Raw genomic sequence first — 20,260 nt, 5'->3', positions numbered from 1 at the left:
CTAGACACTTAGCGGCCACCACGGTCCAATGCATGACCAGCGCCTGGCGCACCTAGCGCGCACACTTCAGTGCCCCTTTCTTTACTCGCCACTAGTGCCCCTGCAGGGGAGGCAGGATATACCGGTCACTACGGAGGGAGGGTGCCGTTGCATGCTGCGGAAACTGTCTTATCCCACTTGGGGTCACTTATACAAAAATGGAAAGTTCAAGACGAATGAGGAGTTTTTCGGCTTCTGCACCCCTCTCCTTTAGAACGCTCCAGGCCCTGATTCTCTCTCGCCTGGATTATGGGAATGCCCTCTATATGGGAGCCCCAGCTGCAGTAACCCATAGGCTTCAGGTCACACAAAACTGTGCTGCCCGTTTATTGTACAACATCCCCCGCTGGCAGTCAGCTAAGAAAGCTCTGAAAGAGCTTCATTGGCTCCCAGTAGTGGCCAGAGTGCAGTTCAAGGCCATGTGCATTGTGCACAAATCTTTTCACCGTACTGGCCCGGCAATTCTGCACCCTATAGCTACACCCTATGCTCCGTCCAGAGCCTTACGCTCTAGTTCTCTGCAGCTTGTAACCGCCAACAAAATTAACAAAGCCCGTTGGGGCGGTCGTTCCTTTTCCCATACCGCGGCCAGGCTTTGGAACTCCCTTCCCCTCGAGAAATCAATAATCCCTTGTCCTTCAGAAAGGCTTTAAAAATGCACTTGTTTGCAAAGACGTGCTGATCTACCCTGAGCCCACCACCAGTATTCAGTCTAAAGCGCTGCGAGGCCTCCGGGTAGTTACGCGCTATATAAGTGCAATTTTCATTTCATTTCATTTCACTATGTAAGGCTTCGACAATATGTACGATCACTAACCCAGGACTTCCTGTTGGAACCCCCCGTCATGGTCCCTTTACATACTTTACTGCAACAAGACTCCCCTGAACACGTGGTGTCACGTATATGTAGTTCCACTCAAAAAGAATGGGGAAGGAGCCTTGCTCCAGCTAAAGGGAAGTGGGAGGAAGAATTGGCTGCTCCCATTTCGGAGGAGAAATGGGCCTTTTACTGTCGCCAAACAGGGGTCATCTCTGCAAATAGCAGGCTATGCCTGATACACTACAACTACATTCATCGCTTATATTACACGTCTGCTAGGTTACACTGGCTATGCTTGCGAGACACAGACCGCTGCGACAGATGCGGGGCTGCAGGTGCTGGCTTTGGGCATTTGGCATGGGAATGTCCGCTTGTTCGGGAGTACTGGAGGGAGGTACTGCAGGGGCTGGATGTTATGACTGCAATACATGTGCCTGATGATCCCCTTACCATCCTGTTGGGCTATAAGGAGCAAATTCCCGCTAAAATCTGGAGGTTCGCCTCTAGCTCTATCGATGGCAAAACGGCGTATAGCCTGTCGCTGGGGACGCAATCGAGCTCCTGAATTTAAAGAGTGGCTTAATGATCTTGTATACTGCCAGTGATAGCTGGACATTTATGCTGATATTATGCCACCTTCCTCACGCCCTAAAGATATTTGGGGCCCTCTTAGGGCATATCTTCTGGAATATACTGACAATGTGGGGACGGACCGGAACCCGGAGCGGGGGTGATGTGGGGGTGAGGCTGGGAGGAGATTGCAGAGGCAGGAGAATTCCCGGATGTGGGCCCATAAGATCCTAGGGCGAGACATCGGGGGAGGGTGGGGTACAAGGGGAAGCAATCCTTGATCATACCTAGGTAGCTGTGACGTGAGTAGCAACTGGACTAAGATATTGGATTGAAATGTGGCTAACTGTGACTGATGATCTTTGCAGAAATTATGAGTTAGGAGGGTTCTGGTTTTTTGTTACCTTTTAGGAGACCTAAATTGACTGCTGTCTGCTCTGATTGCCTATGTGACGTTGCCGGCCCATTGGGTTGTAGGCGTCTTGCTGTGTATGCATTCTCCACTACTTTATGCATGGAATGTTATATAATGCTGTGCCGGCCCGATCGGATGTAGGCACCCGGCTGTGTTAATACTCTGATGTCAATAAAGGTCAAGTTTAAAACCTTCCAAAAAAAATGTCATGTACTGCTTCATTATGGTACAATCAGACTCCCACTTGGACGATGGGGGATTGATTAAAGTAAGGGAATCTGTGAAAAAATTGCAATAATGGAGAACTACAATCACAGGTAAGTAACTCATTTTCTTATACACCAACCTCCATGTTCTGACATTGTTCTCCCAGTTGTAGGAGACTGAATGGCCTTTTCTCCCTATAGCAGCTTTTTGGAGTACATCCCATGCAATCTTGGTGGTCAAGAACGTGAAGGGGACATGATTATCTGGCAGATTTGATGTACGCAAAAGGATACACCATTGTAGTGTAGTACCATTGGGTCCATCAGAGTGCGTGGGAACATGCTGCTGTCAGTGGTATCAAACTTCAACGGAATCAAGTGTGATCAGTACATATGGATGGTTCTGATTCCTCGCATTAAACAGCCCCTGTCTGATGTTCCTGGAGTGGTTTGTATGGTGCGGCGAAGTGGGAAGCCTTTTCTGAAACATGGACAGAAGGTCCGAGATGAATATAAAGTTCACTAGTACAACAGAGTCAGAAACCTCCATAGAACTTGCAGGTATACAACTGTTACAACGAAGTTTTTACCACGCACTACCATTACAACGCAGGCATTACCACGCATACCATTACAACGCATTGCGCTGTGGGGCGCTCTAGGATAGGGAATAAGTATAATTTTATATCCAACACCTTCCCTAGTGTCCACGGGGACTGGAGTTGGAATATAAAATTATACTTACCACTATCCAGCACCTCTAAGCGCTATGCGTTGTAACGGTATGCGTTGTAAATACCACGTTGTAATGGTATACGTGGTAAAAGTATGCGTTGTAACGTCATACATCCGAACTTCCATATTACTGAGCGATGTGTTGACGGCTTGGGCAAGGAGAGGGACAACAAGCCTATTGAACCATATTGACCATTCGGGTTTTCTTTCAAGTCAGTGTTGGATTTTCCACCAAGTACGCGAGGCGAGCACCTAGGGTGGCAGAGTCCAAGGGTCAATTCACTCTTTACTGACTCCAAGTGACAGCCTCAGAGAACGCCTGGCCCTGGAGAGCATCATGTACAGCTGGTGATGTCCCAGATACTGCCACTTAGTAAATCATAGCATCTGTAAGACTCGAGGACAGTAGGAATTGGAAGACATACTATGTAGGAACATTTTTTAGTAGTACACTATCGCTGTGAATCCACCACTTATGGTGGGGAACCCTGCAGAAACTCCCCTCAAGGTACTATTATTTTTTGGTCATTTTTCCACAACTTGTGATTGGTATCTTTTGCAAGCCCCACCCTATTCCCAAGAGAGTGGCTTGCTGGGAGTTCTTATTTGCTTGTGAGCACCTACAAACCTACCCCTCTGCCCTTATTGTTTGTGGTAGCATCAACGCTGTCGTTGGATTTTGACAGCGCTTGTAAAAAAAGAAATCGAGAAACAATGTTGTTTGCAAAGCACAGGTTTATTCTACCGGGCTGGGGATGGATCTCGTTCTTAATGCGGCTTTCACTTCTCCTTGTCCAGGGTCCGGAGCTCCTCCAGGAAGCCGTCGTTGGGCCGGATGTACCTTTTGGAACTCAATTTACATACGGCCTCTTTCAGGCTCATGTTCTTGTACAGCATCAAGTAGGCCAAGACAATCGTGGCACCCCGACTTATACCTGTGACGCAGCAGTGCACAAGGATCCTACCTGCCAGGTTGTAAAGAGATAAAAGTCAGATAAATGTCAGCAACTATGTAGGGAAGAGCAAAAATACAAGAGACAAGAGGACCAGGGTGAACACTGAGCGACTCTAAATTCGGTATTATTCCTGGATGCAGCAGACAGATGGCATGGAGGCATTCTTGGCATCATTTTACTAAAGGGGGTGGGGTAGCAGAATGAACCTTGTATATCATTGGAAAGCAAATGGTATCATAGGAAGTCATATTAGATAACCTTTGATTGCATTGATAACACAGTAAACATTTTATTAAATATTTTAGTCCATTATTAAGTTATTTTCTGGCCTTTGAAGTAATACCACGATTTCGGTAGCAGCGGTATTACAGTTGGGAATTGCAAAGTCACAGTGAATTTAGAAATAGGCTAACCATGACATGAGGCAAATGTGTTTTTGCATGTTTTCCTTCATTAGTTATTATGGATGGAATCAAAAGGTGTGGACTAGTTAGAGTGCATAAAGGACAAAGAGTAAGGGGGATGTAGGGTAAGCATAGGGAGGTTTAAAGCATGTAGGTAAGACATAGGGCCTGATTTGGACTTTAGTGGACGGGCTACTTCATCCCAAACGAGTGGAATATCTACTTTGCCTTATTCGAAGTACATTATATCCTACGGCACTTATAATACGGCGGATGGGATATCTGTGGCGTTTGTGACTGAGTAACCCGTCTACCAATCTCTAAATCAGGCCCTCGGGGTGGAGGAGGGACGGAAAGTGTGGTACAGAGAATGAACTAGGGGGGGAATGGAGAGAGAGCATGTGGAGAAAAAAGGCAGGCAGAGAAGAGCAATGACGGGAAAAGTGAGATTTTGTGCAAGGGAGAGAATGTCAGGAAAGAAAGAATGTCCCAACAGGAGAGAGTGTGAGAAGAGGAGAAAGTGTGTGTTTTCAGAGAAAGTATATGGAAGTGCTGGGAAAATGGGAGGGACTGTATGGAGAGTCGGGAAAAATTTAAGTTGGGTGAGGGAGGGAATGTGGGAAAGAAAAGGGGTGAGAAAGGAGAGAGACGTTGGGCAAGGTAAAAGATTGGGGGAAGAGAAGTCTAATAGACGGAGACAGAATATAAGGGATGGAGAGACAGTATTGGATTGGAACAAAAGAGTCCGGACAGTGCTTAATTAGGGCAAAAAAACTCAAGTGTTAGGGTCCAAAGTTTTTCCATGGAGCCTTCTGCATATTTGCCGAGCTAGCTAGGTTTGGTTCCACCTCATGCCCATTTCTTTCAACACTATACTCTTGCTGTCTCACTCATGGAGATTCTTTTTCATCCTTTCTTTCTCCCTTGATCGCTGTTTTCCTGTCCTTCATATCCTCCTTTTAACTCTCTTCTGGCTCTCTCTTTCTCTGGGTCAAAGTTTGATGCTGAGAACATAGGGGCAGATTTATGTTAACTGGCGCATCCCCAGGGATGCGCCAGTTAACGTGCGCCACAGCTCCGCCACCCATGGTGCGCCCCATTTATAATGCGGCGCACCATGGTGCAAAAACGGCACAGATGCGTGACGCATCTGTGCCGGAAATGTGGCGCATTGCTGGAGTTGCTGTCGCAAGCGCGACGCAGCTCCAGCAAGGCTCGGGGGTACACCATCTGCACAATGCTGCGTCAAGACCTACGCCTGCTTCAAGCAGGCGCAGGGTTTTGGCGCAGCATTGCCCTGAAAGTGACTGAGTGAAATCTCATAGATTTCACTCAGCCTCTTTCAGGAGGCGTTCCTGCGCAGGAACGCCCCCCCTGCGCAGGAACGCCTCCTTATGGCGCAGTGCTTTACAACGTGACACATCTCCTAGATGCGTCACGTTGTAAATAGGGCGCCGCAGTTGCGTCAATTAAAGTCACACAATTGCGGCGCAAAGAGGCGCAACGGCCTCATAAATCTGCCCCTAAGTCTTTGTCCCCCAAAATGACTTCCAATGCCAGGCACTTGCAAACACTGGTTCAAATTAAGCACTGCTTTTTTTATTTATTTATTTTGGAGTTTTCTATAGTGCTGGCCAGACCCAAAGGTATTGGAGAGCTTTACAGCATTTGACGAAAACAGTTAGGTAACCTTAAACACATTATTCAACGGTGGGGATCAGTGAAGGACCTGTTGTACGAGTGCAGAGTCAACGAGGAGGAGGTAATGTTGCGGGCAAGGGTAAGATGCTGTAGGATGTCAGTCTAATCGTGGTGCCTAGATCCTCAGTATATGGCGGATCTGCCCTTTTGTGACCATTGTCATTTCGTGAGAGATCGATTGAGGAGGAGCACTTTGAGCTGGCTTTTGAATTCTTTGAAGGAAGGGTTCGTCCTGACATGAATGGGGATGGCGTTCCAAATTCTGGGAGCATTACCAGAGAAAGACCATGATAAGGTCCTTTGTTTACGGGTTTTCAGGGGGATGAGTAGCATAGTGCTGGTGCTCCTAAGGTTTCTAGTCTGTCCTGCTTTGTTGAGTTTGGCGGCTAGATAGGTGGGTTTGCCAGTGTGCAGAGCTTTGTGGGTGAGCCAGGCAGTTCTAAAGTTAGCACGCAATTCAATTGGGAGCCAATTGAGCTCTTTGAGAGCGGAGGAGATGTGTTTGTATTTCTTCACTCCCGTCACCATTCTGGCTGCTACATTTAGGGTAGCTCTAAGAGGAGCAAGATGTAGCTTGGCCGTGCCTGTAAGGGTGGCGCTCCCATTGTCTAATCTGGATAGCACAAGGGATTGCGTGACTTGCTTGAGGTCTTTTGGAGGGATGAAGGGTTTGATTTTTTTTAGTAGTTTTAAGTTGAGGAAGGTACATCTTGCTGTGTTCTTGATGTGTTTGACCATGTCAAGGTTGGGGTCTAAGGTTATTCCCAGTGACTTCACGGAGTCTGCCAGGATGAGAGTGCAGTTGAGAGCATCAATAGACTTTAGCCATTCTGTGATTCAAGGGGTCTGTTCTTCGTTGGCTATGAGGAGGATTTCCGTTTTATCTTTGTTACGTTTCAGATGTTTAGGGGACAGCCATTTTTGGACTTATATTAGGGTGACATTGAGTCTTTGTACGTCCGCTATGGAGGAGGGTTTGAGGTAGTTTTGTGTGTCATCGGCGTAAAGATGGAAGGAAATGTTGATTTTTTTGAGGATGATAGTGAGTGGTTCCATGTAAATGTTGAACAGTGCGGGTGAGAGAACTGAGCCTTGAGGGACGCCTCTGGTTATGGGGTGTAGGTTGGACGTGAAGTTTCGGATTTTTATTCTTTGAGAGCGGTTTTTCAGGAAGGAGGTGAACCATTGTAAGACCATCCCATCTGCTCCCACCCTTTCTCGTAGTACTTTTATGAGTAGATTGTGGTCGACCGAATCAAAGGCCGCCAACAGGTCTAGGAGCATAAGTAGACAACATCAGTCCGAGTCCAGTGATTTGTGAATGTCGTCAATGACATTCACAATGGAAGTCTCGGTGCTGCATCCTTTTCTAAAGCCCGATTGGTGAGGGTCCAGGAGATCATTGTTGTCCATGTGATGGGAAAGTTGGCAGAAAACACATTTTTCTAGTAGTTTTGCTAGGAATGGGAGATTGGAGACCGGTCTGAAATTGTTGAGGTTGTTCGGGTCAGCGCCTGCTTTTTCCAGTAAGGGTGTTACCGATTTTGAGGCAGTCAGGTATGGATCCTGTTTCCAGGGAGCTATTTATGATCTCTGACCAGCGTGCCACCAAAGAGAGTTTGAGATTTTTAGCCAGTTGCGCGGGGAGAGGGTCCTCCATGTGTGATGAAGGCTTGGACCTGGTGGTCAGTTCCATAATTTCAGTTTCAGTGACTGGTTTGAATGTTCGAAATAACAAGGAGAGAGGTAGGGAGAGTAAGCAGACACTCTTGTTCCCCGGTCAGTAATCAAAAATCAAAAAAAGAGTGTCTATCAGACAGGCTAGGCCGTTCTAGGGAGCACAAACACAACCACACTGAGTTGTTGAAGAAAGCCCTCACTCACCACCTGGTGATGACATGCTTCATCATTGGGCTCCACCAAAGAGACCTAGTGTCTCTTTGGTGTGCTGCAACGCCAGGATTACTCCGGTTCGAGGGCGACGTAGGCATACTGAGGGTGCTAAGCGTCGAGGGCGGTGTGCCGAATACGCTTCCAGACCCATGGTGTTTATTCCCAACACCAACTAAGTGCAGAAACGATAAGTAGAAGCCTCCTAAACCAGGAGTAATTAGGAATATTTTATTCATTCCTAATTTGCACTTTTTTCACTTAATTTCTTATTTTCACTTTCACGCCCCTAGGTAAGGGTGGGCCTTAGCGTGCCCATACCGCCAGGGTTTTACCACACACAGTCCTGATGAATTGCCGGGTAAATTAACACCGTTTCGATGGCAAGAAACATGTCGACTCACTCTTAGGAATCCCCACTCAATTATAGTGGACTGTTTCCTCACATATTTTAATTCCTGAGTCTTTAGTGATCACTTAATAAAGTTTTTGATACACTACTGACCATTTTAAATACCCCCAACACTCACTAAATCCCAATTACACTCAACACGCCCTTATCTCATGATCCCGCTCCGCAGTAATCCTGTCGTTGCAGCACACCAAAGAGACACTAGGTCTCTTTGGTGGAGCCCAATAATGAAGCATGTCATCACCAGGTGGTGAGTGAGGGCTTTCTTCAACAACTCAGTGTGGTTGTGTTTGTGCTCCCTAGAACGGCCTAGCTTGTCTGATAGACACTCTTTTTTTTATTTTTGGTTTGAATGTTCTCCAGGTTTTTTTGGAGTGCCTGAGTGGGTTCATGACATCTATGTCGAGTAGCAGGTCTTCGTTGGGAGGACTGTGGTGGTCCTTGAGTGAGAACTCAATCTTTGATATTTTTTCATTGAAGAAATTAGCAAATTTGTTGCATAGGTCTTTGAAGGCCGGAATTGTGGAAGTTGATCATTTGGATATTTGTTGCCTGATGATGTTGAATAGTTCTTTTGGTCGATTTTTAGCATTGTTGAGTGCACCGCAGAAGGTGGATTTTTCATTTATGATGTGCTTTTTATAGCTTCTAAGTTCCTTTTTGAGTTCCAGGTGTGTAGTCGAAGGATTACTGCGCCAAAGTCTTTCTGTGGCTCTTAGTTGTCTTCTTTTCAGGTTTAAGTCAGTGTTGAACCACGATCTTGATGGGATGGTCTTGGATCTTTTCAGTTTCAGGGGAACTATTTGGTCTAGCATGTCGTTCAGAGCCGCATTGTATCGTGAGGTGAGTTTTGTTGTGGACCAGTCGCCTGCGGTGGAGGAGGGTAGTGTACTTAGCCTTTCTTCTAGTACCTCGAGGGGGATCTGTCTCAGGTTTCTCGTCCAGTGGAAGTGCTTGCTTGTGTTGGCCGATCAATGTGACTTTTGATTGATATGAAAAAGAATGAGATGGTGGTCTGACCAGTCCACAGGGAGGGTACAGTCTATGGTGTTTGCGTCCTCGTGCGCTATGATGGCATCGAGAATTGAGCCTTTGTTGTGTGTTTGTTCGATGCAGTGTTGGGTCAAATTGTTATTGTGGAGGAGCTCATTTAAGGATTGTATCAGAGGGTTGTTTACCTCATTCCAGTGGAGGCTTAGGTCCCCTAGAATTATGTAGCTCGCATCTGATAGTGAGCAGTGTGAGATCAGGTCTGCAAGGTGGTCACCAAATGCCGGAGTGTTGCCAGGTGGGTGATAGAGGAGGTGGCAGTGAAGCAATTTGTTGTCTGAGGTCTTGAAGGTGGTGGTTAGGTATTCCACAGTATTGTTTTCGAAGGAGTCAGTTTCTGTTATTGAGATGTTCTTTTTTTGAATGATAGCGGTCCAACCCCTCCCTGTTTTTTTCTGTCCTTGTTTATGATTGAGAACCCTGGCGGTAGTAGCATATCGAAGATGGGGGGTGAAAATGTGTTTAACCAAGTCTCTGTGATGAAGGTAATGTCTATGTTGTGTGTTAGGATGGTTTCTGCCAGTTCGGTTGCATGTTTGTTCTCAGATCTGCAGTTAATGAGCATGCAGTTAGTCGCCCTCTCGTTTTTGTGTTGTTCTCTTGGGAGGTCAATAGGAATATTGGCGAGGTATGCTGGCGGTCTCACTGTTCTCTGCGCGCTATGTTCCCTACCCAGACCAGTAATTACTTCGATCCTAGCCATGGGAATGTTAGTGAGATGAGCTGCAGGTCTCACTGTTCATGGTGCGGCATGTTCTCTGCCAAATCCAGTGATTACTTGTATCAAAGAGCAGGGGGTACCTGGTGGAGCAGCTTCATAGGATTCTGCGAGATTCCTCCCCTCTTGGCTGGACATTGCAGCACTTGTCCTTTTGGGTCTATGAGTGTGGATTCTAAGGGGTGTTGTCTTCCAACTGAGCCGTTTTGCTGTGTGGTGGTCTGTGTGTTTGTTGGTAGTATTTCTGTGTGTAGTGGGTGGGCATTGGGTGAAGGAGGTGGGTCGTGTAGATAGGATTTTGTTAATACCCAGTATGACTATTTCTATCTGGAATTCCAGTCGTACCAATCTTTGGGCTGAACTCAAGGAGGTGGGAGTGGGGGCGTTCGGACTCTGTGTGTCCTGAGTCTGGTCATCTCTGGATGGGCGGTGCTTGGTTAGATTCAGGGATGGATGAAGCTTAACTGTGTGGGTGAGGCTCCCAGAACGTCTAGTGGCTGAGTGTGGTTTGGAGAGAAACGTGGGGGTGGTTTGTGAGAGGTTTTTTTGGGAATTGTGTGGCACTTTCCTAGGTTTATGAGCTGAGAAGGAGTTCAGAGTTGTTGTTGTCTGCGGGCCAGTTTCCTTGGATGCTGAAGGGGAGTATAGGGAGCGGGGGCAATCGTATAAGGGAAGTAGTATAGCATCTTCTGCCGGCCTTGTGTTAGGTGCGTTTAATATGGATGAGTTATGTGAGTTGGGGGGGAGTTGGATGGGATGGGGAGGCTGGCAGTAGATGGGTCGGAGTGGTAGGTTTGAGTCGAGGGGGTATTTTAATAGTTCTCCCGGGACGACTGGCTCTGGGTTGCTTTCAAGTGGGATATGTGAGTGAAGGCGGTGCGTAGCGTGGGGAAGAGTGAGTCGAATGCCTCTAGGTTTTCATTGTTGAATTGGATCAGGGCTGTTCCATTGTTGTAAATCGTCGCAAAGGTGTTGCTGTTGCGTGTGTGGATGTTAGGGATTGTGAACGTGAGTTTGCAGCTGCGAGGGGTGCTAATTGTTTTTGTGATGTGGAGGTGGGATCTGAGAGTGGAAATCCATCCCGCCAGATTGTGGGTGTGGAAAATAAGGTCCATTTTCTGCATGCCTTTTGCGCTGCAGTGGTAAGTGTCTGCAATTAGTGTTTCTTGGTGCTGTCTGATCCGCCTTTGTTTAAAGTTTCTTCTCGCTTTAGGAGAGAGGTTGGGGAGGTAGATGACGGAAATTGAGTTCTGGCCATGGGGTTTTAATTCAGGTGTTGAGTTGGTTCGAATGGGGGTTAGGCTGTCCTGTGATTCATTTGTTCTGTTATGCGGGTGCAATGTTGTATAGGGTGGTAGTTTCCTTTTGGACAGCATTCTGATCGTAACTGGCTGTTGCTTGTGTTTGATTCAGGGGGGTTGTCAAGGGGATGGTTTGGCCTCTCTCTTGGTAGCCTTGTTGGTTGCCACTTAGTGTAGTGCACTGGGAGTTTGCCTGCTTGAAGGACCGCAGTGCTCCAGTTTGTTGGGGATTATGCTATAGTGGGTATTGTAATAGAGGTAACAGTTAAGTTGTGTTTTCCCATTTGCGTCACAGTGACCTGACCTGGAGCTTGAGGTAGTCGTTGGCTGTGTGAGGTAGGTTTGCTGAGTTCTCCCGCTCTGGGGAGAAGAGTTTTAACGTCAGAGTGTCTTGCCTCGGGGCGCCTCCATTTTGTGGTCAGGCATCGGTGTGAGTGCTTGTCCCCACATGGCCGCCATATTGGAGTCAGGCCTCCCGAATGTTTCAGTTGTAGAGCTCATGTAAGGCCGTCATTTGTGGGGTAGCTGTATTGAGGAGATTGTGCTGATAGATTTGGTTACATTGCCACCTATTTGGTTTTCATGTTCCACGATGCCGCCATTTTAGGGTCAGGCACGCCTATTTGAGTGTCATGTCCCATGATGCCGCCATTTTAGGGTCAGGCACGCCGAGACGATATATCGGGGGCTTCTCTCTAGACCCACCGGGCCTCTCGCCGTGTATGCAATCCCTTTCCTGGGGGATCAGCCTAACTGACCTAATCCAGTTGCCTCCCCGCGCTTACTGGTGATGATTGGGCAAATCCATCCCGTGCAGGAGACAATGGGGGACCCGACCGCCAGCTCCCTCTCCAGAGCAGGAATCTTCCGAGGGTCAGCACTTCCGCGATCCTTACCGCTGCTGCCTCGTTGCTCTCATGTGGTGGTGGCTCTATCTGTGGTTCTTGACTTGGGCGCCTGGAGTACTCAGGAAGCCCGTGTGGTCCGCCTCCGGTTCGGGATCGTTGATGGTGGTCTGAGTTAATGGCGGTGCCTGCGCTGGTCTGCATTATCCTGGAGAGGGGAGAGAGCGCTTGACCAGAGTGCCCTGGTGGTCTTCTTTAGCCTGGTCATAGTTCAGGTCGTGGGCGCTAGGTATTCTCCGGGACCTCCGATGGTGTAATTTGCCGGTCATCCCTTTTTGGTGCCTCTTGGCGACCTGGGGGTGACGAGGTGCGGATCTGCGGGCACTACTGTCCTTAGTAGTGCACACACCGTTCTTGCCGAGCCAGTCTTCAGGGATACAGGATTCCAAGGCCGGTAAGTCACGATTTTCCGGTTGTCTGTTCGTTTTCATGTGGGGGAGGGAAGGGGGTACGAGGATTTCCACAAATTTGTGATCCTGTCGTCCGGAGCTCCCAGTCAGAGCTCCTTCCCCGACGCCATCTTGGGTGCTATAATGATGAAGATAGAATGTGGGTAACTGAGGGATAGTTTAATATAAGGATCCAAGAACAAGAGATGGAAAGGGGCCAGATATAAAATTCTGGGACAGAACATTTGGACCATTTCACAGAAGGAAACCGAGTGAGGAATGAAAGTGACACCGCTTTAAGGAATACCTGTAGAGATTAATGTTCTTCGAAAAGATGCAAAGAAAAATAGAGCCTTCCAAAGTATATACAGAAAAACGCCAGAAATAGCTGTCAGATGTGTTACATCCCGTCTATAGGCTGCACATGTATATAACAAAACATGTCTTTCCGATTATATGTGTGTATGTTGTGAAAATTTGTGCATCATAACTGAAAATAAATATTGTACCAATCCTATCATCTTGCCTGTTATTATATATATAAAGTTTGGAAATATCGGTACAACTTATCATGCTGGAGCATCAGTCACTAAAGTTGCATTGAAGCATGAATAAAGCACACTATAGTTTGTTGATACTTGGGTAACAAGTACTATTATTACACAGCTCAACTGTACTCCGCTTAGCTAAATCTATCAACACTCTCAAGTTAGGTAGTTTTCCAGCAATCATAGAGGCATATGTGAAAGGAAGTGACGGAGTGAGGCGTTAGCCGTCATGGCTTAACACCTCACTCCGCCACTTCAGAAATGCAAGGCAAGGCTGAACCATATTTACAACGATATGGTGCAGCCTTGCGTTTCCCCCTGCGCTGGTGCTACACTTAGCAGTTTAGCGCCAAAGCAGGGACTCTTGCACCATAGTGCAAGAGTGTCTGTGTGCAAGGGAAAGATTGTTTATGTACAGGAAAGGCCCCCTTCCTGTACATAAACAATTGCTAAATGCCATTTTGTCACTTCTATGTGTGCTGCACAATGCAGCATACATGAAAAAAGTAAGAACGAGGAGAAATAATGCATTTCTTCTCGTTTCGCCAACTTAAGACCAGCTAGGCCACAGTCGCACCAGGTATAGTGGGCTCCTTTCTGATAGGTCACAACGTCTTCTTCATCACTTACCTTTTGGACACCTAAGGGCTTCATCAATAAATTTGGCGGCCGGGCAGAAGAAGCTGCTGATTTGGAAGTCTGGGTCGTCGAAGATCTGGAAACCCTTGTAGGTGATCGGCATGCCCTTATAGTAGCAGGCATTGGTTATAACTTCTCCTGTATCATGGGCTGCATTCAGGATGTGTGTGATACCAAGGCACATCAGATTTTCCCTGTCCATCGCAGCATAGCTGTTGAAAAAAGCAGTCCTGTTAGCATGGACATTCTGCAGCTTCTCAGAAGGCACCTGCGTTATAAATACGACATAATGATACTATATGCTATGACATATTTCATGTAACAGTAAAGCATATGAAAAAAATCATAATATATCATAATTAACATATAACATTTCCTCTCCCTGTTACCGCATCACAATTATATCTATCGCCAGCTTGTGCTTTTAAGCTGGAAGGTGAATTGTTGCTGGCAAGTGGGGCAAGAGGGTATAGCGACCAGCTACAGAAATAAAAGATATCTAGCAATAACCTGCCTATTTATATTTACACTATAAAAAAGTGTGCCTTCTTGTAATGTGTGGTGCCCGAATGTGCTAAAACACCACACTGCCAATTCTGTATCATGTTTCAGCAAAATACAGCAAAAGGCTTTGAAATGGCCATCAAATGTGCCAGCAGCTGTCATCATCCCAAGGTAGGTTTGTCTGAATTACATACAGTAGAAGGAATTCACTTTAACAATAAGGGATCTATCAGGGCCTAGTACCAAAGCGAAGGAATTAATGAAGGCATGGACATTTTTCAAGGCAGGATAGTTCTCTGTGGAATCCTGCAACACTGAAGGGCCTATTTATGAGGCTGTGTGCATCGCGCATGCACTACGCAATGTGGTGCAAGAGTGCCGCAAACCTTAAGACAGATTTTTCAATCTACGCAAAACCACTTTGCAAGGCTCTGAGTGGCTCCAAAAATCTGGAGTAACGCAACACAGCACTAATCGCTGTGGTGCGATACATTGCCCTGGGAAGGCGTTCCATGGGTGTTTCTATCCAACTCCCATGGTTCCTGACGCATTCCCATATTTACAAGAAATTGTAAACCAGGGAAATTGGCAAAATCTTACATCTTCCCAGGAAGGCGTAGTGAGAAGAAATTTCTCTATTTTTCTTTGTTTCTTCCTCTTTTTATATGTGCTGCATTCTGCAGCATACGTCAAAAGCAGTATATGTTTGTTTTTGTGCTGGAAGAGGCCCCTTCCTGCACAAAAACAATCCTGCATGCAAAGCAGGCACCCTTACACCATGGTGCAAGGATGCCTGTGTTGGCGCTAGGCAGCCCATTGTCCGCCAGAGCATAGGGCAGGAAAGAAATGTGCAGTATTGCCTTAAAAGCGGTGCATTTCGCCCTTCCTGTGTCACGTAGTGCAGCGCAGCAAGGTGACGTGCTGCGTTGCACTGCGTGACTTGGCCTTGAATTTGGCCCTAAAAGTTTTGGCAACTCTAAATATCTGGATTGTCCTTACGCATTGCCGAGGAAGAGGTTAGGAAAGACTTCATCCTCCTGGTTTGGTTGTCCGTCGTTCGCTCTCTCCATCATTTCCACGAGATCACAGGCACTCGGTGTTTTGCCCTTCTTCTGACATGTTGTAGTAGGGGCACACCTCGAGGAGCTAGATGATCTGCAGCTCGAGCATGCACCCGCTGCGGGGCTAACATATTGCCTGGAACAACTCATGTTGATCTACAAAAAACAAACATTTGTTGCCAAGGTTATCAATGGAGGCGTTTTAATATCTTTCTAATTCATTGTATTTCAGTTCACATGCATAGCTAAGTATAACGATAGCTCATCAGTAGAGTACGGTTCATTAACTCGGGCAGTCAGCGGTTGTACCAATGGCTCCTTACTCAGAACCCAGAACTTTCTATAGCTGAAAGTATCCTCCCATCAATCCAATATTTTTTTATTGTTTTGTATAGAGCCAAGAGGCTGACATTTAACAAATACAGAACATGAAAGACAAGTGATAGAAATAAAGACAAGGTGGAGTTAAAAGGAGGATGTGGGAGGATGGGGTTAATGTAGTTTGAAACAGTGGTAGCAGAGCCATTTTGGGATATGGTACATGCACAGACTTGAAGAACAGTTTCAAGAGGCAGAGTGGAAGTGAGATAACGGGGAGGAGTATGGAAAAATACCATCAATGTTTTTTTGCTTACACCTTAATGCATGGGGGTTGCACTTAAGAAAATTCAAAAGAACTTGTCAGAGGCATGTACCTCCGATAGACTGGAAGGGCTGTGGCAGAGCCCTCTGCATATCAGTGTAGCATGGTTAACCTGAGAGATCCATTTGCAACACATGCCCTGCTCAAACCACACTGTGCCAGAACGACTAGTAGTGTTAGGCTAGAGCGATTAGAAGTGTCTGCAAAATTACAGAGGAGAGGGCAAAGGGAAGACTGCTGTGATGGGACTTGTGAAAACGATAGCGGTGTGAGTGCAACCGCTCGCTGACGCCACGCAAGCATGCTCACATAATAACTCGAAATTAATTTTGCACCAGATACAATAAGGTATGCTGCCCCCCCACTTATGTGATTAAAAAGCTGCAAACGTTTGTTATTTAATGTGTACAGCAGGGAGCTACATACAAGATGACATAAGCTAAATATCAGCTACCTCCACTTCAGCCGACATAGTGGCTTCCTCTGGCGAATTCCCTATAGAGATGTCCACTGAATCACTGCAGCCCAGCCTGGACATGACAATAAAAGCTATCTATATCCTCCCTGGCATTGCAGCCAATTATCCCACCATTGAAACCCGTCTCAAGCAGCTCAAGCTCAGTTAACTGCAAAGAGCCTTCTTTTATTTTAGATCCTCAGACACCATCAGAGCTTCGACAGAAAGTTCCTTCAGACGACTTAGCTCACAGAGCTACATGACACCCGACGAGACAACGCAAATTCTAGACTTTTTCCTAGATCTTTGACTAGGAGGTAGGATGGGTGAGAACATTCAGGCAAACTCTACCCACAGTGGCAAAATCAAAAAGGCTGTGGCCGCCCACTAACCAATTTGTATTGCAAGTAGCACAGCATTGGTTGAACAGCAGTTATTCTTCATTTCTGAGAGTATGTCGGCCAGCATCTCCAAAGGCCAAAAAATGTGTGCACCTGGTGACTGAACTGGTAAAAAAAATGTAAGTTGGTGGTCATCAATTGGGACCTCAGTATCTTACAACCACTACAGCTACTCTTCTCTTCATGAACACAGTACCTACACATCATCTCAGTCGTATCATATTCCTGTAGTCCTGCGTGATATCCCTGGCTCCACTGGTATTCACCCTCTCTGAGCCAAAGGTTCTGCCCCTTCTCCCCTGATAATCCTACAGGGTGGGGAACTACTGGGACTGGTGGTCACATGTCTCCTGTCGATGTACTGCCACCCATAATATCATAGGGCCTAGCTCTGCACCTCACCATGGACAACACTTCTCTTTAAAATCTCTGTAAAAGGGGAACTGGTGAAATTGAATACATTCCCGAGGCACCAAGGAGTGGCCAAATAATGCGGAGGAGACAAGCTCTATTAAGCTCAATTCCAAATAGTTCAGGAACCCTGTTAGTGAAGCTAAGCAATAATAAACCAGAACCAGCTACGATGTCGACAGACCCAGATGTCACAGTTGTTATATAAATGTTCTTCCCCAGCGCCTACCGATCTTCGATTTCTCTGACTCCGCTCCACATTGCTTCTCGCTTTATTTCGTTGAGTTCTGGAGTAGCCGTCATTTACATGCTTTCTTTGCCTGCAGCTCTTCTGGTACCTCTGCTGCCTTGCCATGTCTGAAAAAAAAGGTCCTCGTTCAAACCTCCGCTGACATGCTGCCACAATCTCCACTTTTTATACCTAACCATTGACTAGCACTCCATTGTACCTAACAGGTGTCGTAACTATCCACAGCCCACCAATAGGCTCAACCCTCCCAGAAACAAGTGGAAATGTAAATTCTGCCACAAGATCCTGCAGTCATGACCATTGCTAGTTCAAACCTTTGACAAGACACTCTCATTGATTTAACCCCACAATAAATGCACCTTGGTATTCTGCTTAAACCCTTCTCTGCATGCTTCTTGGCAGCCTGCTCACAATCCTACTTTCTGCTAGTCCAAATGATTTCTAATGATATTTATCTTGTCCACCTGAAGATGACCAGATGGATGATCAATAGGCAATAGTCATGCCAAATGATCAGTAATATTGGCATGCCTGAGGAAACGGCTAATTTAGCACAGTCCGCCAACATCATTTAGCCCCAGCTTCGTTGCATTGCTGTACTCTTCAGCTTTATCTATATTCCGCGATAGGCCTAATAGTATGGGGGGATAATTTTCATCTTTCTCTAAAATGGGCATTGTTTGCATGCAACAGGTGGTGCATCCCAGAAGTCTCTCCTCCGGAAGTGTCATCACTTCCAGCCCATGTGACCCGCTAGTGATGTCTCTGGTGACCCCTAACCCTCCTACTGAAATTAAGTCATTGAGACGGCTCATGTAACCAGGTGTCGACAACAAGCGAGGGTCCCTGATAATAGCAATACTAGGAAGAGGATGCAGGGAAACATACAAACAGGAACAACACCTCTCCTAGAAGCACAATAATTCTAAAGGTAATACAACCAAAAATTAAAATAAATTAACATTGTCCCACATCAAGACTCATTAGAAAAACATAATTCTTATTTATTTTTTGTCAGCTTTAACAAAGGTGAATTTCATAATAATGTTCAAAGCAAATCACAATATAAATATACATATACAACATGACCCCCAATCATCCTAAAGTCACCATACATCCTCACACTCAACCTAACAATCATACACAATACATTAAATGTACAAAAATTAAATAAACAATTAAAGCACGAAGAAAAAACAATAATACAGTGGAGATCAATTAATCACAAACAACCAAACAGAGACGCGCCCAGGTAGTGATGTCACCTGTGACCCCTAACCTGGAAGTCCCTCCTCCGGAAATTAAGTCATGGACGCCACCAAGCCTGAAATTACGTTGCACTCTGCCTCATCTCCACCCTTTCCAGAAGTGCCATCACTTCCAGCCAGTGTGACTAGAAAGTGATGTCACCCATGACCCCTAAACATCGGGTGTTCCCAGGAACCCAGACATTGAAAGTGACATTGCCCAAAACCTATCCCAATGCAATGCGCCAGATTTCACATAGTTGTTAGCCATGAGAGTCCAACTGTCTTTTTGAAAGGGAAGAGAAATATGAATATGAAGGAGTGTGTGTACCTTATTGTATGCGCACTCACAAGCACATTCCCACATCCCCTGCGCGCACACACACCCATAAACACACCCAAGGGCGTACATTGCTTGTACATATAGTGTATGTGGGAGTTTGCATGATTGTGTGTGTATTAGTGTATTTGTGTGTTCATGTAGAGTGTGTGGGTGTCAGTCGGCATCTGTAGAGGTAGCATAATGCCTGTAAACGAACTCTTTTATAGTGCCTTGAAATAAAAATAAAAATACAAACCATGATGTTTTCTGTAACAGTGCAACAAACAGAAAAGTGTAACTCGTTTTAGACAGATGGAATAAGTCCTTTTTTAACAGTAAGGGATTGAAATTAACTCAGGGCTATTTTTAAAAATTGTTCAAGAAATTTAAGAGTGTAACAAGTTTTCACCCTTACAGGAAATTATGCCATTTTTAAGCAGCAAAGAATATAACTTTGTTCAGCGCTAATTTTAAAACTGAAAAAGATGAGGGATTTTGGCCCAAAACCTGTCTTAGGTGACCTCATTAGTCACAAAAACGAAACTAACTTTTTTTCGTAACACAAAAAATGCTGTCAATGGTTCAGCTCTAAAATTGGTCTGTTTTTAAAAGCTGCCTTGGATGACCTCATTGCTCACAAAAACAAAACTATTTTTTTCTTAACAAACAAAATGCTGACACATGGTTCAGCTCTAAAACAGGTCTCTGTTTAAAAGTCGGCTTGGATGACCTCATTGCTCACAAAAACGAAAATACCTTTTTTTCTTAACACACAAACCTGCTTCTAATTTCAGTTTAGATAAACATGGGAATTCTGACTCCTGGTCACAACAATAAAGGGGCAGTTCTAAGGGCTATCTTGGATGGCCTAATTGCTCACAAAAATTAAATGAGCAATAACTTTTTTTTTTTCTTAGCACACAAAGCTGCTTCCACTTTTCGTTTAGATAAAGCCAGGAAATACTGATTTCTGATCAAGACAAAAAAGGGCTGTTTTAAGGACTCATGAATACAGGTGTAAACTCCCTTTGGACTAGCACAAAAGAAAACATTGAACATTTAAATGACCCTAGCATTAGCTCAAGATAAGACACTGTTGAGCATTCCTATTATCTTAAAGAGAAGGCGAGGAGAACCTCCTCAGAACTGTATAAGAAGCTGCAAGGGTTTTTGATACTTGTTGATACTTGTACTACTGAAAAACCTGCAGAGCAGATCGCTAAGACGCTGAACTCCCAAAGACTTCCACCACAAAGTCAAAAGATA

The 20,260-nt window shown here is 45.7% G+C and overlaps 1 protein-coding gene across 1 annotated transcript; it reads right to left on the bottom strand.

Annotated features, from left to right (window-relative positions):
* Positions 1-3,565: 3,565 nt before the first annotated feature.
* On the bottom strand, positions 3,566-17,530 carry LOC147711009 (dual specificity protein phosphatase 13B-like). Its single transcript, XM_086920095.1, has 4 exons — positions 17,405-17,530; positions 15,202-15,419; positions 13,686-13,910; positions 3,566-3,746 (listed from the first exon to the last, which is right to left on the bottom strand). Exons 1-4 carry the CDS (start codon positions 17,528-17,530, stop codon positions 3,566-3,568), a joined length of 750 nt encoding a protein of 249 aa, XP_086776221.1.
* Between the last annotated feature and the right edge of the window lie 2,730 nt (positions 17,531-20,260).

Source organism: Lissotriton vulgaris, chromosome 5, assembly GCF_964263255.1.
Source record: "Lissotriton vulgaris chromosome 5, aLisVul1.2, whole genome shotgun sequence".
NCBI lineage: Eukaryota > Metazoa > Chordata > Amphibia > Caudata > Salamandridae > Lissotriton > Lissotriton vulgaris.
This window is presented reverse-complemented; position numbering and strand designations above follow the sequence as displayed.

Excerpts from the sequence above, each read along its gene's own strand:
- LOC147711009 (XM_086920095.1), bottom strand. The coding sequence starts at position 17,530 with ATGGCAAGGCAGCAGAGGTACCAGAAGAGCTGCAGGCAAAGAAAGCAT. Across the intron at positions 13,911-15,201 it reads AACCTCTTCCTCGGCAATGC|CTATGCTGCGATGGACAGGG; the intron begins GTAAGGACAATC and ends TTTTTTCAACAG. Across the intron at positions 3,747-13,685 it reads CTTAGGTGTCCAAAAGGTAA|GATCCTTGTGCACTGCTGCG; the intron begins GTGATGAAGAAG and ends CCTGGCAGGTAG.